Genomic DNA, 14,395 nt, shown 5'->3' with positions numbered 1-14,395 from the left:
TAATTTCCCATCCTACATAGGCTACCAGCTGACTTGAGCAGCCAATGGCTGTTGGGGCATTAAAGTAGGTAATTTATATTTTATAAATTGGGGGCATAATTGGTAAGGGTCGAGGAGTCCACATATACAGGGAGTGCAGAATTTTTAGGCAAATGAGTATTTTGACCACATCATCCTCTTTATGCATGTTGTCTTACTCCAAGCTGTATAGGCTCGAAAGCCTACTACCAATTAAGCATATTAGGTGATGTGCATCTCTGTAATGAGAAGGGGTGTGGTCTAATGACATCAACACCCTATATCAGGTGTGCATAATTATTAGGCAACTTCCTTTCCTTTCAATGGGTCAAAAGAAGGACTTGACAGGCTCAGAAAAGTCAAAAATAGTGAGATATCTTGCAGAGGGATGCAGCACTCTTAAAATTGCAAAGCTTCTGAAGCGTGATCATCGAACAATCAAGCGTTTCATTCAAAATATTCAACAGGGTCGCAAGAAGCGTGTGGAAAAACCAAGGCGCAAAATAACTGCCCATGAACTGAGAGAAGTCAAGCGTGCAGCTGCCAAGATGCCACTTGCCACCAGTTTGGCCATATTTCAGAGCTGCAACATCACTGGAGTGCCCAAAAGCACAAGGTGTGCAATACTCAGAGACATGGCCAAGGTAAGAAAGGCTGAAAGATGACCACCACTGAACAAGACACACAAGCTGAAACGTCAAGACTGGGCCAAGAAATATCTCAAGACTGATTTTTCTAAGGTTTTATGGACTGATGAAATGAGAGTGAGTCTTGATGGGCCAGATGGATGGGCCCGTGGCTGGATTGGTAAAGAGCAGAGAGCTCCAGTCCGACTCAGACGCCAGCAAGGTGGAGGTGGAGTACTGGTTTGGACTGGTATCATCAAAGATGAGCTTGTGGGGCCTTTTCGGGTTGAGAATGGAGTCAAGCTCAACTCCCAGTCCTACTGCCAGTTTCTGGAAGACACCTTCTTCAAGCAGTGGTACAGGAAGAAGTCTGCATCCTTCAAGAAAAACATGATTTTCATGCAGGACAATGCTCCATCACACGCGTCCAAGTACTCCACAGCGTGGCTGGCAAGAAAGGGTATAAAAGAAGAAAATCTAATGACATGGCCTCCTTGTTCACCTGATCTGAACCCCATTGAGAACCTGTGGTCCATCATCAAATGTGAGATTTACAAGGAGGGAAAACAGTACACCTCTCTGAACAGTGTCTGGGAGGCTGTGGTTGCTGCTGCACGCAATGTTGATGGTGAACAGATCAAAACACTGACAGAATCCATGGATGGCAGGCTTTTGAGTGTCCTTGCAAAGAAAGGTGGCTATATTGGTCACTGATTTGTTTTTGTTTTGTTTTTGAATGTCAGAAATGTATATTTGTGAATGTTGAGATATTATATTGGTTTCACTGGTAAAAATAAATAATTGAAATGGGTATATATTTGTTTTTTGTTAAGTTGCCTAATAATTATGCACAGTAATAGTCACCTGCACACACAGATATCCCCCTAAAATAGCTAAAACTAAAAACAAACTAAAAACTACTTCCAAAAATATTCAGCTTTGATATTAATGAGTTTTTTGGGTTCATTGAGAACATGGTTGTTGTTCAATAATAAAATTAATCCTCAAAAATACAACTTGCCTAATAATTCTGCACTCCCTGTAGTGTAGATCAGTGATGGTCAGTTCGCAGTGTTCGCCAGCGAACACATGCGAGCTTCCATCTTTAGTAAGGTAGACTCACCCATCCGGCATTGCACAGGTAAGCCCTTACCTGTGTTGGGAGCCGGTCTGAAATCAAATGCAGTCACCGGGAGCAGGCAGTTCCGAGAACAACCCGATGAAGGCCCCCGGCGGCTGTTCTCGGAACTGCCTTCTCCCGGTGGCCGCATTTGATTTCAGACCGGCTCCCGGCACAGGTAAGGCTTACCTGTGCATCGCCGGACGGGTGAGTCTACCTTACTAAAGATGGCAGCCCGCATGTGTTCGCTGGCGAACACTGCGAACTGACCATCACTGGTGTAGATGCTATGGGTTTTTGTAGTGATCAGCAGCAGCCTGTAGACTGTGTACTGCAACACATTCAAAGATATAATGGGGAGGGGGTACATCTAAAGTTTCCCCTAGGGCCCATAGAACTCTAGTTACACTACACATACATGTGCCAGCCAGGGCATGATTATGGGATAAGTAAAAGTGCCACCATCCTATCCCACCTAACCGTACATCATGAAGGAAGCTGTGATACCATTTAGGAGCTCACTGAACTGAATTTTATGTCAGTGGACTTCGATCCAGTAACTTCGATTAGTAACAAAGGTGAATTTCATCACGTTTTGGGGTAACAAATAAATTTTTCTTGAAATGGTGGTAAAAAAAATCCATCCATTTGATCGCTGAGAGGCCGTTGTGGTCATCTTGATGAAAGAAAATGCGCCAAATCTCATGCACTCTGACCTGTGACATCGCCACGTCATCATGCTGGCCGGGCATGGTGATGTCATCAGTGATGATGTCACTGCGCCCACCCAGTGTGATGACATTCTATCGTTATTACGTCAGTGGGAATGAGATTTAACGCCTTTTCTTCAATCAAGAGGGTCACGACGGCCTCTCCACGATCAACTGGATGAGGTCAGCATTGAATGTGGCATCTGAGGGGTTCAATGATGGGGGGGCGGCACGATTGCTATTCCCCGTCATTGTGCCCGCTTAATACAATGTACTTTGTAACAAATTGAATTTCTTCTCCAAGTTTGGCGAGGCTGCCGAATCAATTTTTTAAAAACTTTGCTCATCACTACCAGATACATCTGATACTGTAGTAATAAATACTTAGAGTTATACAACTTGCCATGTACACACCATGTAGGTAAAACCTTTTGGAAAAAATGAGTTTGATCTGTCCACCCTGTTCTTTTGAAGCCCACTTGTTTCTAGCTCAGAAATGTAATATAATGTGCAAAAGACCAGAAAAAGAAGAGTGAGCAAAGATGGGGGCAGATTTTGAGCTTTCTTGGAAATATTTGATCATTTGGCACAGAGATTAACTAGTCGGTTCATAACTTAACGTTTATACATTTAGTATAGCTGTCTTTAGCAGCTGTTACAAGCAGGAAAAGTACATGTCTTTCATACCCCACTGGATCAATTTTTCTGTGGCAGCAATGAGGCACCACCAAGCAACAAGGCCACTCCACCTCCTCCATGGACGCTCGCCTGTCCACAACAGCAGCAGGGCACATTGTCACTCCCGCTCCCCCTCCTTTCTCTCACATGTGTCAAGTCAAGCATTGCCATGCCATATTGAAGGTGATCAACCTGGGCAAGAGTAGCCACACAGGCAAGCAGTTGCTAAAGTACATCAAGCAGCAAACATCACATTGGCTGTTACTCTTCTGACTCCAACTGGCCAAGGTGGTCAGCAACAAGAGCCACAATGTTGTGTCACGCGCCAGACCTCCTCAGCAGGGAGCACGTGTTGTCTCAAGGTCAGGCAGCTGCAGCTCATTTGAGGCGCCTGTTGGGGGCTGAATCCTTTCAAAGAGACCACAAAGTTTGTCAGCAGGGACAATTGTGGCATGGACAATGTCATCCCCCTCATATTTATCTCAGAACAAACGATTACAGAAGAAGAACAGCTAACACATCTTGCTGTCCGCCCTGTAGCAGTTGCTGACCCACAAGGAGAAATTCTCATAATGGTGGAGGATAGAGGATGAAAAATTGCCACTGGAGAAGGAATCAGAGGTGGAGAAGCAGGAGGATGATGATGACGATAGCACCTACCAGTACACCCAATTGCCTCAGTGGGGAGGGGAGCCGGAAAGAACTGGCTTAAAGAGCATGTTAGCCAGAATGGCGAGCTGTATGCTCGCTTGCTTAAGCACTGACAGGTGTACAAGTGTATCGTTGACATCAAGCAGTCTGATGATTACTGGATAGCCATGCTTTTAGACCATCGCTACTAAAGAAAAATGAGGGAATGTGAGGCCAAATTATTTTATGAAAACTTTTTTTTTTTCTCTGCTGTGTGTTGCCTTTTAAACCCATTTTTTTCTCTGCTTGATATAGGGAAGTGGTCTGGGCAACCAGGTGCTATAAATTGAACCACTAATCTCTCTCCAGAGCTTGCTCTTCCCGAGGCTTGCTCTACTAAGTGGGCTTCTTATTAAGTGGAGTTAAAGAAAAGGGGTTTAAGACAAGGAGAAGGAAACTAAGGTTGGATAGAATTTCATTGTGTGTTGTTGGCTTAATCCTAGGTAGTCCTTCAACTACAGCAGACAGGGTCTAATTCCAAATCCTATTTACTGTTTTACTTTTTTACTGTTATAATCCCCATTTAGTATGTGTTGCACAATTGACAGCGCAGTCCAGTGCACATCTTGCATGATGTATGCAGTCCTGGAACAGCCGTTCGAGGGTGTATATCTTTGTTCAAGATGTGAGCAAATTTCCCGTTTGGAATCGCAAATCAAGTCTCTAAACGGGCAAGTTTCAACAATGAGAGGCATTGACAATTTGCAAAAGAGTTTGCTTCTCACCGAGCAAGCACTCTTTGGGGTAGATGAGGGGGAGGGTGACAGAGAGGAGTCTGAGGAAAGTGAGGTAGCTAGCTGGGTAACAGTTAGAAAGCGGGGTAGAGGGAAGAGTGCCAGGGAGGCTAGCCCTGATCTGACACACCCAAACAAGTTTGCACGTTTGGCAGATGAGGGGGATGTCAGTCCAGGGACGGCACTGCTGCAGCCGGACACTTCCTCTGCCAGTCAGGGGAATGTCAGCTCCAGTAAGCAGGGAACCAGGAGAGGCCAGACAGGTGCTGGTAGTGGGAGACATTATTAGGGGAACAGATAGGGAAATCTGTCACAAAGACCGTGATCGCCGAACAGTGTGCTGTCTTCCTGGCGCTAGAGTTCGACACATCTTGGATCGGGTTGACAGATTACTGGGAGGGGCTGGAGAAGATCCAGTGGTCATGGTCCATATCGGAACCAATGACAAAGTTAGGGGTAGGTGGGGAGTCCTTAAAAATGATTTCAGGGATTTAGGTCAAAAGCTTAGGGCAAGAACCTCAAAGGTAGTATTTTCCGAAATACTACCTGTACCACGGGCCACACAAGAAAGGCAGCGGGAGATTAGGGAGATTAACAAGTGGCTCAAGAACTGGTGTAGGAAGGAGGGGTTTGGGTTCTTTGAGAACTGGGGCGACTTCTCTACCGGCTACAGGTTCTATCGTAGGGACAGGTTGCACCTCAATGGGGAAGGGGCAGCTGTGTTGGGGAGAAAGATGGCTAGAAGGTTGGAGGAGTGTTTAAACTAGGGACTGGGGGAGGGAAATTACATTATAGGAGGGGAAGATAGTGCGGATAGAGACCGGGGGCAAGGTAGTGGTACTGGGGGAGGAATGGAAGGAGGGACTAGAACAGTTCAGAAGGAAAGGTGTAGGGTAAAAAATATACATAAACCTCTCAAATGTATGTATACTAATGCCAGAAGCCTGACTAATAAAACTGGGGAGCTGGAATTAGTGATGTGTGAGGAGAACTATGACATAGTAGGAATAACTGAGACATGGCTGGATGATAGCTATGACTGGGCAGTTAATGTACAAGGTTACAGTCTGTTTAGAAAGGATCGTCAAAACCGGAGAGGGGGAGGGGTCTGTCTTTATGTAAAATCCTGTCTGAAGCCCACACTCCGAGAAGATATAAGTGAGGGACATGAACATGTGGAGTCACTGTGGGTAGAGATACATGGCGCTAAAAACAATAATAAATTACTAATAGGAGTTAACTAAACCACCTAATATACCAGAGTCCACAGAAAATCTACTACTAAACGAGATAGACGAGGCGGCAAATCATAATGAGGTGGTTATTATGAGGGACTTCAACTACCTGTCACGGCTGAGGATGGGGAAAACCCTCAGCCGTGCGATGCCAGAAGATGTTAGGCTGCTCGGCCAGGACGACAGGATTAGGGAGCAGGTCACCTCCTAAAGCGTCCTTAACCTGACCCTAACTCCTAGCTGCATGGGCCGACCTTGAAGGTAGGAGGACCCATGCTCAGGAACCTCGGATCCCTAACTCACCCTCCGACCAGTCCCTGAACTAGGAGTCGGGGTAAGACGGCCTGTTCCTTCTGGACACGGAGGAACAGGGGTCTCACTGGCCAAGCTGCAAGGAATGGGGGAACACATACAACATACAGATATGACAGGCGAACTAAACTAGTTCCACTCGTACCCGTCACAGCAACGCTGACTGGAACCCATGCATGCACTACTAATGTCCACAGAACACAAAGGGACACAGCACACATAACACACAGGTAACCAGGACATCCATAGTTGCAATAAACAGAGACAAAGGAAAACATCAACTGAACATCATGACATAAACTTCACAGATAAACCTATGACCACAAGGGTGGCCCCCCACTGGCAGATGATATACACAGGAGGCTGCTCCAGCTAAGAATGGCTGAAGCAACCCACTGACACATGCCAAACACAGAGGCTTTATAGGCCAAAGTGGCCACACCCACACAGACACACCCAGTGTCTCACACACACAGAAAGGGAGTTAACCCTTCCAACACCAGGGAAGGGAAAACACCACTTAAAGGGGAAGTGTCCAAACCAAGATCACACTGTGGCTGTTGCCGCCGGCAACGACATGGGTGGCAAGCATGTCCTGGGAGTCAGCCCGAAGGTCGGGACACTGCCACCACATGTACACACCATACCGAACGTTGCCACGGGCAGCCACAGTGAAGGGAAAAATCCTAGTGCACACGTAACACAAAACACAGTGCACACCAGACAAACACCCAACAGGAAGGTTGTTAGGTGCAACCGCATGCCATGCAGCAAGCTGCCCAGCACCGCTCAGGCTGCTCTGCTGAAACCAACACAACACAACTAGTTGCCCGCGGCAACCACAAGTGATACCACACACCAGCGACCCTCACCTGTGGTTGAAAACCAAAACCAAACCGCAGGCAACCGCATGCGGTTCAGGAGTCACGACCAATACCGTGGCCGTGACACTAGCCAGATATAGACTGGGAAACTGAAACTTGTATATCTAATAAAGGAAACAGGTTCTTGGCAATAACCAAAGACAATTACCTCTCCCAACTGGTTCAGGACCCGACTAGAGGGACGGCCATACTGGACTTAGTATTAACCAATAGGCCTGACAGAACAACAGACGTGCAGGTTGGGGGACACCTGGGAAATAGTGACCATAAAGTAATAACCTTCCAATTATCATTCAAAAGAGCGTTTCTCCAGGGAGGAACAAAAATACCAAACTTCAAAAAAGCTAAATTTAGCCAACTAAGAGAGGCCATAGGCCTAACTAACTGGGACAAAGTCCTCAAAAATAAAAATACAGCCACAAAATGGGATATCTTTAAAAGCATCTTAAAATCTCATTGTGAGAGGTATATACCGTATGGGAATAAAAGGTTAAGGAACAAAAAGAAACCAATGTGGATAAATAGAACTGTAAAGAAAGCAATAAATGGCAAAAAGAAAGCATATAAATCACTAAAACAGGAGGGTGGCACAGAAGCACTGAAAAACTATAAGGAAAAAAATAGAACATGTAAAAACAAATAAAAGCGGCCAAACTAGAGACCGAGAGATTAATTGCCGAAGAGAGTAAAACTAACCATAAAATGTTCTTCAATTATATAAATGTTAAAAAGTATAAATCTGAAGGTGTCGGCCCTTTAAAGAGTAATGATGGGGGAGTCGCAGAGAGCGACGAGGAGAAAGCAAAGCTGTTAAATATTTTTTTCTCCAATGTATTCACTGAGGAAAATAAACTGTCAGATGACATGCAGAATGTAAAAATAAATTCCCCAATAAAAGTTTCCTGTCTGACCCAGAAAGAAGTACATCAGCGACTTAAAAAGATTAAAATAGACAAATCGCCAGGACCGGATGGCATACACCCCTGTATCCTAAGGGAATTAAGTAATGCCATAGCCAGACCCTTATTTCTGATATTTGCGGACTCTATACTGACAGGGAATGTCCCACAGGATTGGCGCATGGCAAATGTGGTGCCAATATTCAAAAAGGGTCCAAAAACAGAGCCTGGAAACTATAGGCCGGTAAGTTTAACATCTGTTGTGGGTAAACTGTTTGAAGGTTTTCTGAGAGATGCTATATTAGAGCATCTCAACGGAAATAAGCAAATAACGCCATATCAGCATGGCTTCGTGAGGGATCGGTCATGCCAAACTAATTTAATCAGTTTCTATGAGGAGGTAAGTTCTAGACTTGACAGTGACGAATCAATGGATGTCGTATATCTGGACTTCTCCAAAGCATTTGACACTGTACCACATAAAAGGTTAGTATATAAAATGAGAATGCTCGGACTGGGAGAAAACGTCTGTATGTGGGTAAGTAACTGGCTCAATGATAGAAAACAGAGGGTGGTTATTAATGGTAAATACTCCGATTGGGTCACTGTTACTAGTGGAGCACCTCAGGGGTCAGTATTGGGCCCTATTCTCTTCAATATATTTATTAATGATCTTGTAGAAGGCTTGCATAGTAAAGTATCAATTGTCGCAGATGACACTAAACTGTGTAAAGTAATTTACACTGAAGAGGACAGTATACTGTATATATACTACAGAGGACAGTATACTACTACAGAGGGATCTGGATAGATTGGAGGCTTGGGCAGATAAGTGGCAGATGAGGTTTAACACTGACAAATGTAAAGTTATGCACATGGGAAGGAATAATGCAAGTCACCCCTACATACTAGATGGTAAAACACTCAGTAACACTGACATTGAAAAGGATCTAGGAATTTTAATAAACAGCAAACTAAGCTGCAAAAACCAGTGTCAGGCAGCTGCTGCCAAGGCCAATAAGATAATGGGTTGCATCAGAAGGGGCATAGATGCCCGTGATAAGAACATAGTCCTACCACTTTACAAATCGCTAGTCAGACCACACATGGAGTACTGTGTACAGTTCTGGGCTCCTGTAAACAAAGCAGACATAGCAGAGCTGGAGAGGGTCCAGAGGAGGGCAACTAAAGTAATAACTGGAATGGGGCAACTACAGTACCCTGAAAGATTATCAAAATTAGGGTTATTCACTTTAGAAAAAAGACGACTGAGGGGAGATTTAATTAATATGTATAAATATATCAGGGGTCAGTACAGAGATCTATCCCATCATCTATTTATCCCCAGGACTGTGACTGTGACGAGGGGACATCCTCTGCGTCTGGAGGAAAGAAGGTTTGTACACAAACATAGAAGAGGATTCTTTACGGTAAGAGCAGTGAGACTATGGAGCTCTCTGCCTGAGGAGGTGGTGATGGTGAGTACAATAAAGGAATTCAAGAGGGGCCTGGATGTATTTCTGGAGCGTAATAATATTACAGGCTATAGCTACTAGAGAGGGGTCGCTGATCCAGGGAGTTATTCTGATGCCTGACTGGAGTCGGGAAGGAATTTTTTATTCTCCTAAAGTGGGGAATATTGGCTTCTATCTCACAGTTTTTGTTTTGCCTTCCTCTGGATCAACTTGCAGGATAACAGGCCGAACTGGATGGACAAATGTCCTTTTTTCGGCCTTATGTACTATGTTATGTACTTAGTTACAAAGAAAACACTGTGTAAACAGCTGCCAGCATGTCTGAAAGGGATGCCCTTCTCTGCCCTCTACAGAGTCACCAACCTCCCTCCACCACTAGCAGTAGCAGCAGCCAGGTCAGTCTACTCAACATAATGGAGCAGTTTTTTAATGTGCTGCGCAAGGCTGAGGCAAATCAGCAAACCAAAACCTCCTGCCTGAACACCAGGTTCAGGTCTTCCTGCACTCTGGCTTGTCTCTGGTGCTTACCCTGTTCTCTGAACCCATGGATTTCTGGGCAGGCAGATTGGAATAGTGGCCAAACTAGTACAGTATGCTGTTCTTCTTTCAGCAATGCATGTGATACCCAAACAAACCAAGTTGTCCTCTGCAAGTGTCCAAAGCATCACTTTTGTCAAAATGTATCAAGCCTGGATTTGGAAGGATTTTATTACTTCCCCAGCTGAGGCTGATAAATAGATCTGGACTTGCATTGCTCATGGTGCCCCATCTAGCCACTGTTGCTGTTTGCCTGCCTGCCTTCATGGATACTATCATGTTGCCTGCCTACCATCATGTTCAGTATGGCTGATGCGGCCTCCATCATGCCACTGCTGCCATCAGGTCGCTACTGCTACCTGCCTACTATCATGTTCTGTATGGCTGCTGCTGCCACCATCATACCACTACTGCGGCCTGCCTGCCAACATGTACCACATGACTGCTGCCGCAACTGCCTCGGCTGCTGCTCCTCGCTGCCAATCCCCTACTGCCACTACAATTAACGCTATGCATCCGCCACTACTACCACTACTACTACCACACATAGACAGCCTATCTACTTCCTTGTACATTCTATGCTATACTACTTCTGCTGCCACCGCTATTGCGTCCACATGCCTCTAAAACCCCACCCTTTCCACATCAACACTGCACTGCTCCTAATTAAAAGAGAATGTTTCTTGGCTCCTTAAGAACAAGACACTTTTTTTTTCTGACAATTAAGGCCCCTTTCACACGGGCGAGAATTCCGGGCGGGTGCAATGCGTGAGGTGAACGCATTGCACCCGCACTGAATCCGGACCCATTCACTTCTATGGGGCTGTGCACATGAGCGGTGATTTTCATGCATCACTTGTGCATTGCGTGAAAATCGCAGCATGTTCTATATTCTGCGTTTTTCACCCCCATACAAATGAATAGGGATGTGTGAAAATCGCATAGCATCCGCAAGCAAGTGCAGATGCAATGCAATTTTCATGCATGGTTGCTAGATGATGTTAGTAAATTGATAAAAGTAAACTTACTCAATTATTTTCCCTTATAACATGGTTATAAAGGAAAATAATAGCATTCTTAATACAGAATGCTTACAAAAATGTTAAAAAAATAAGGGGTTAAAAAATAAATAAAAAATAACTCACCTCATCCTCTTGTTTGCGCAGCCGGCATAATTTTCTTTCTTCTACTTTGAGGACCTACAAAAGGACCTTTGATAATCGCGCTCACCACGTGGTGACGTCAGCGCAGGTCCTGCTGAATGAAGATAGAAGATCCTTCTATGTTTATACAGCAGGACCTGCGCTGACGTCATCGCGCTCACCACATGGTGAGCGTGATTATGTCATCAAAGGTCCTTTTGCAGGTCCTGAAAGAAGTAGAAAGAAGACATGCCGGCTGCGCGAACAAGAGGATGAGGTGAGTTAATTTTTTTATTTTTTTTAACCCCCTCAAGGCACATTTTAGTAAGCATTCTGTATTAAGAATGCTATTATTTTCCTTTATAACCATGTTATAAGGGAAAATAATAAAATCTACAGAACACCTAACCCAAACCTGAACTATAGTGAAGAAGTTCGGGTTCGGATCTGGGTACCACATTCAGTTTTTTATTACGCGTGTGCAAAAAGCATTGCACCCGCGCGATAAAAACTGAACATCGGAATGCAATCGCAGTCAAAACTGACTGCAATTGCGTGCCTACTCGTGCAGTTTTCCCACAATGCACACGCGATGCACCCGTAGAAAATCCGGAACGCCCATGTGAAAGGGGCCTAACACTTGTGCATGTTGTATAGGCAAGCATTCTGACCCCATCAAGGCCTACTTTTTGGAAGATTGGACCCCCAACAATCCACTGCTTTATGTTTTAGTTTTTTTTCATCCCATAACACAGTCTGCTTGTAAACACCATCTGCCCCTGATAATGGACAATTTTTGGAAGCTTTGGAATATGAAAAGCATAACCCATGTGCCAGCATGGTGTACTTTTAAATGCTGTTCATTAACACTGTCAAACATATGTGTACCCACAGGTATGTATGTCAGTGTCACTCTGACATGCTTTACTATTGCTGTCATTGCATTCAAGAGCTTAGGGGGCGGAGGGGGTAAAGAAAATCAAAAATATATAAAAAAGTAAAAATAGAAATAATGTTTTCCTAAAAATTCTGAGTCCTAGGAGACTAGTGGGTGTTTTATACAGATTTCCATGGCAATTGGAGCCAATTTGTTTGGACCGAATCAATTCAGGTCTGAACCGAACTTTCTAAAAAATTCGGCAGATCAGAACCGACAAGTTCACTTATCTCTGGCATTTATTAAGATTAAGTCTACATACGTGGAAGACCACGGCAATGTTTTTTTTCTCTTACCTGAATCAGTTATAACAGTAACGGACACAAATAAGGTCCATTGTAACATGTCTCTCTCTTCTTGAAAGTACTTCACCAGGTCCTCTCTTTTTAAAATGGCAAAGCCTTCGCCCTCGTCGATCTAGATGACAGTTGAAAACCACAAAGAGTCAATATTTCATGGTCGGCCAACTGGTTAAAGAGATTATTTCATAAAGACAATCCTTTCATACCCAATCAGAGCTGAAAACTCATCAGAATGGCCACAATGTGTACACCTACATATCTGTCAGTTCTTGTTCTGGAAGACTTGAACCATGAATATAGTATATGGATGGTCAAAAGGACAAAAATCTGGCTGGCCTAAGCTTCCCCCATCAGGAACCTCCTCTATGAGTCATAATGGAGAGCTGCTCTGAATAAATACTCCCACTTGACAATTTTTTTGGGAAACTGTGTCACTTTTGCCCATGTTCTGTGAGTGGTTTTGCACCATAACCTCATTCTCTGAAATCTAAAGTACAGTACAGTCTATGGACTAAAGATAACAACAGCTGTCAAGTGTGTACAGCTCACCCTACTTCTATAGATCTACAGTATGTATCCTCCTGGATGGGGATGAAATGCAAAGTTTCAATGAGCCCTTGCTGGATGTCAAGCATTGGAAAATATCCAAGGTAGAAGAGGAATGTCCAGCTCAATATTGATCTTCTACTATGGACAAGATAGGTTATTTTTCAGGGCAGCAATGGATGCTATGTCCACATCTGCAGAACAATACAGTTTCTCATAAAAAAGATGAACACTGCAGGGGAAACCAATGCTCCTCTAGTCACCATCAGTATTCATTGTGCTATGGATCAATTACTGCATTTATGTTTTTTCTACTGAGGGAAACCATTGTGCAGATGTGAACAGAGCCTAAATCTCAGACAGCTTCTTTAGTTATTATCATAGGTGTCTGCATAGTATAATTTTTAATGGATTCTGATGATGGATCACTTGAAGAACAAGGGTAAATGTATTTATTGAACCAAGAAGAAGTTAAAGGGGTTGTCAGGGAGCAAATAAAACAAAATGTACATCTAAATAAAGGTGCCTCCATATATTTTCAGCTATTTTCACCACTTCTATGTGGCTCGAACGGTCCCCCACTCATTGCTTATATATCTGTTTATCTTTCCCTAACTTCCGGCTGCACTTCCCTGTGGGTCCTGTGGCAGCGCGGCATCAGGTGGTTACAGCTGTCTCTCTGCACTGCTGTAACTCCGCCCCCTCATCAATATTCACCTCCAATCATTCTAAAGCTCCTTGTCCGGTGACGTCATCGGACTGGAGGGGCGGGGCTTAGTGTGATGTCGGCCAGCCGCTGTAACTCCGCCCCTCATCAATATTCACCTCCATTTATTCTAAAGCTCCTTGCCCGGTGATGCCATCGGACTGGAGGGGCAGGGTTTAGCGAGATGTTGGCCAGCCTAGATACCGCTCTTCCATCCACTCTGCATAAATTACTTATGCTGCCAGTGACGTCATCGGGCTTCCTGAGCAGTGGAAGAGGAAGCCTTGCTTGCCTGCAAGGGACCCGGTACGTCAATGAGGAGAAGAAAACATTAACTTCCGGCCATGAATTTCAAAAATGAAAACGGGGCTGCAGAAATATGTGCCAAAGGTACTACATGCTTGTATGTAATGTGTATGCCAGACTTGTACTATAAGAGCAATGTCCCCAATCCTGGACAACCCCTTTAAGCTTTGAAGAAAAAGTATCATTACATCTACTCTCCTCAGGGTATTTGGTAGACTTTTCTTCTCATTGTCTCTCTTGAGTCCAAAGAGCACAAAGGAGTTTCCTTTAACAGGTTCACCATGGAGAAAGCTGATGAGATAATGAAAATATGTTTTACTACTAGTCACAATAATATATCCTTTATAAGCAGGAATAAGTCCCTAAAACATCTCTAGAACTAATGGGAATTCATGGCCAAATGCTTCTACTCACGTTGCCGTTATGTCCACCCTTAGTTCTTTGTCTTTAAAGTAGAAAAACTTCTGAGGTGAAGTTACTTTTATTTCAAAGCTTGGTTGAACTGAAATAAATGTAAAAGTGAACGGGAAATTAGGAC

At 44.2% G+C, this 14,395-nt stretch overlaps 1 protein-coding gene across 1 annotated transcript in view; it reads right to left on the bottom strand.

The window, feature by feature from the left end:
* LOC122925556 (venom factor-like) overlaps positions 1-14,395 on the bottom strand; it is a 482,939-nt gene that overhangs the window by 407,088 nt on the left and 61,456 nt on the right. Inside the window, exons 7-9 of the mRNA XM_044276914.1 lie at positions 14,272-14,359; positions 14,046-14,148; positions 12,294-12,414 (exon numbers count right to left, since the gene is read on the bottom strand). Of these exons, the coding sequence (XP_044132849.1) occupies positions 12,294-12,414; positions 14,046-14,148; positions 14,272-14,359 (312 nt within the window). The remainder of the gene's footprint in view (positions 1-12,293; positions 12,415-14,045; positions 14,149-14,271; positions 14,360-14,395) is intronic.

Source organism: Bufo gargarizans, chromosome 2, assembly GCF_014858855.1.
Source record: "Bufo gargarizans isolate SCDJY-AF-19 chromosome 2, ASM1485885v1, whole genome shotgun sequence".
Taxonomy (NCBI): Eukaryota; Metazoa; Chordata; class Amphibia; order Anura; family Bufonidae; genus Bufo; species Bufo gargarizans.
The sequence above is the reverse complement of the archived record's forward strand: the minus strand, read 5'-3'. Positions and strand labels throughout refer to the sequence as shown.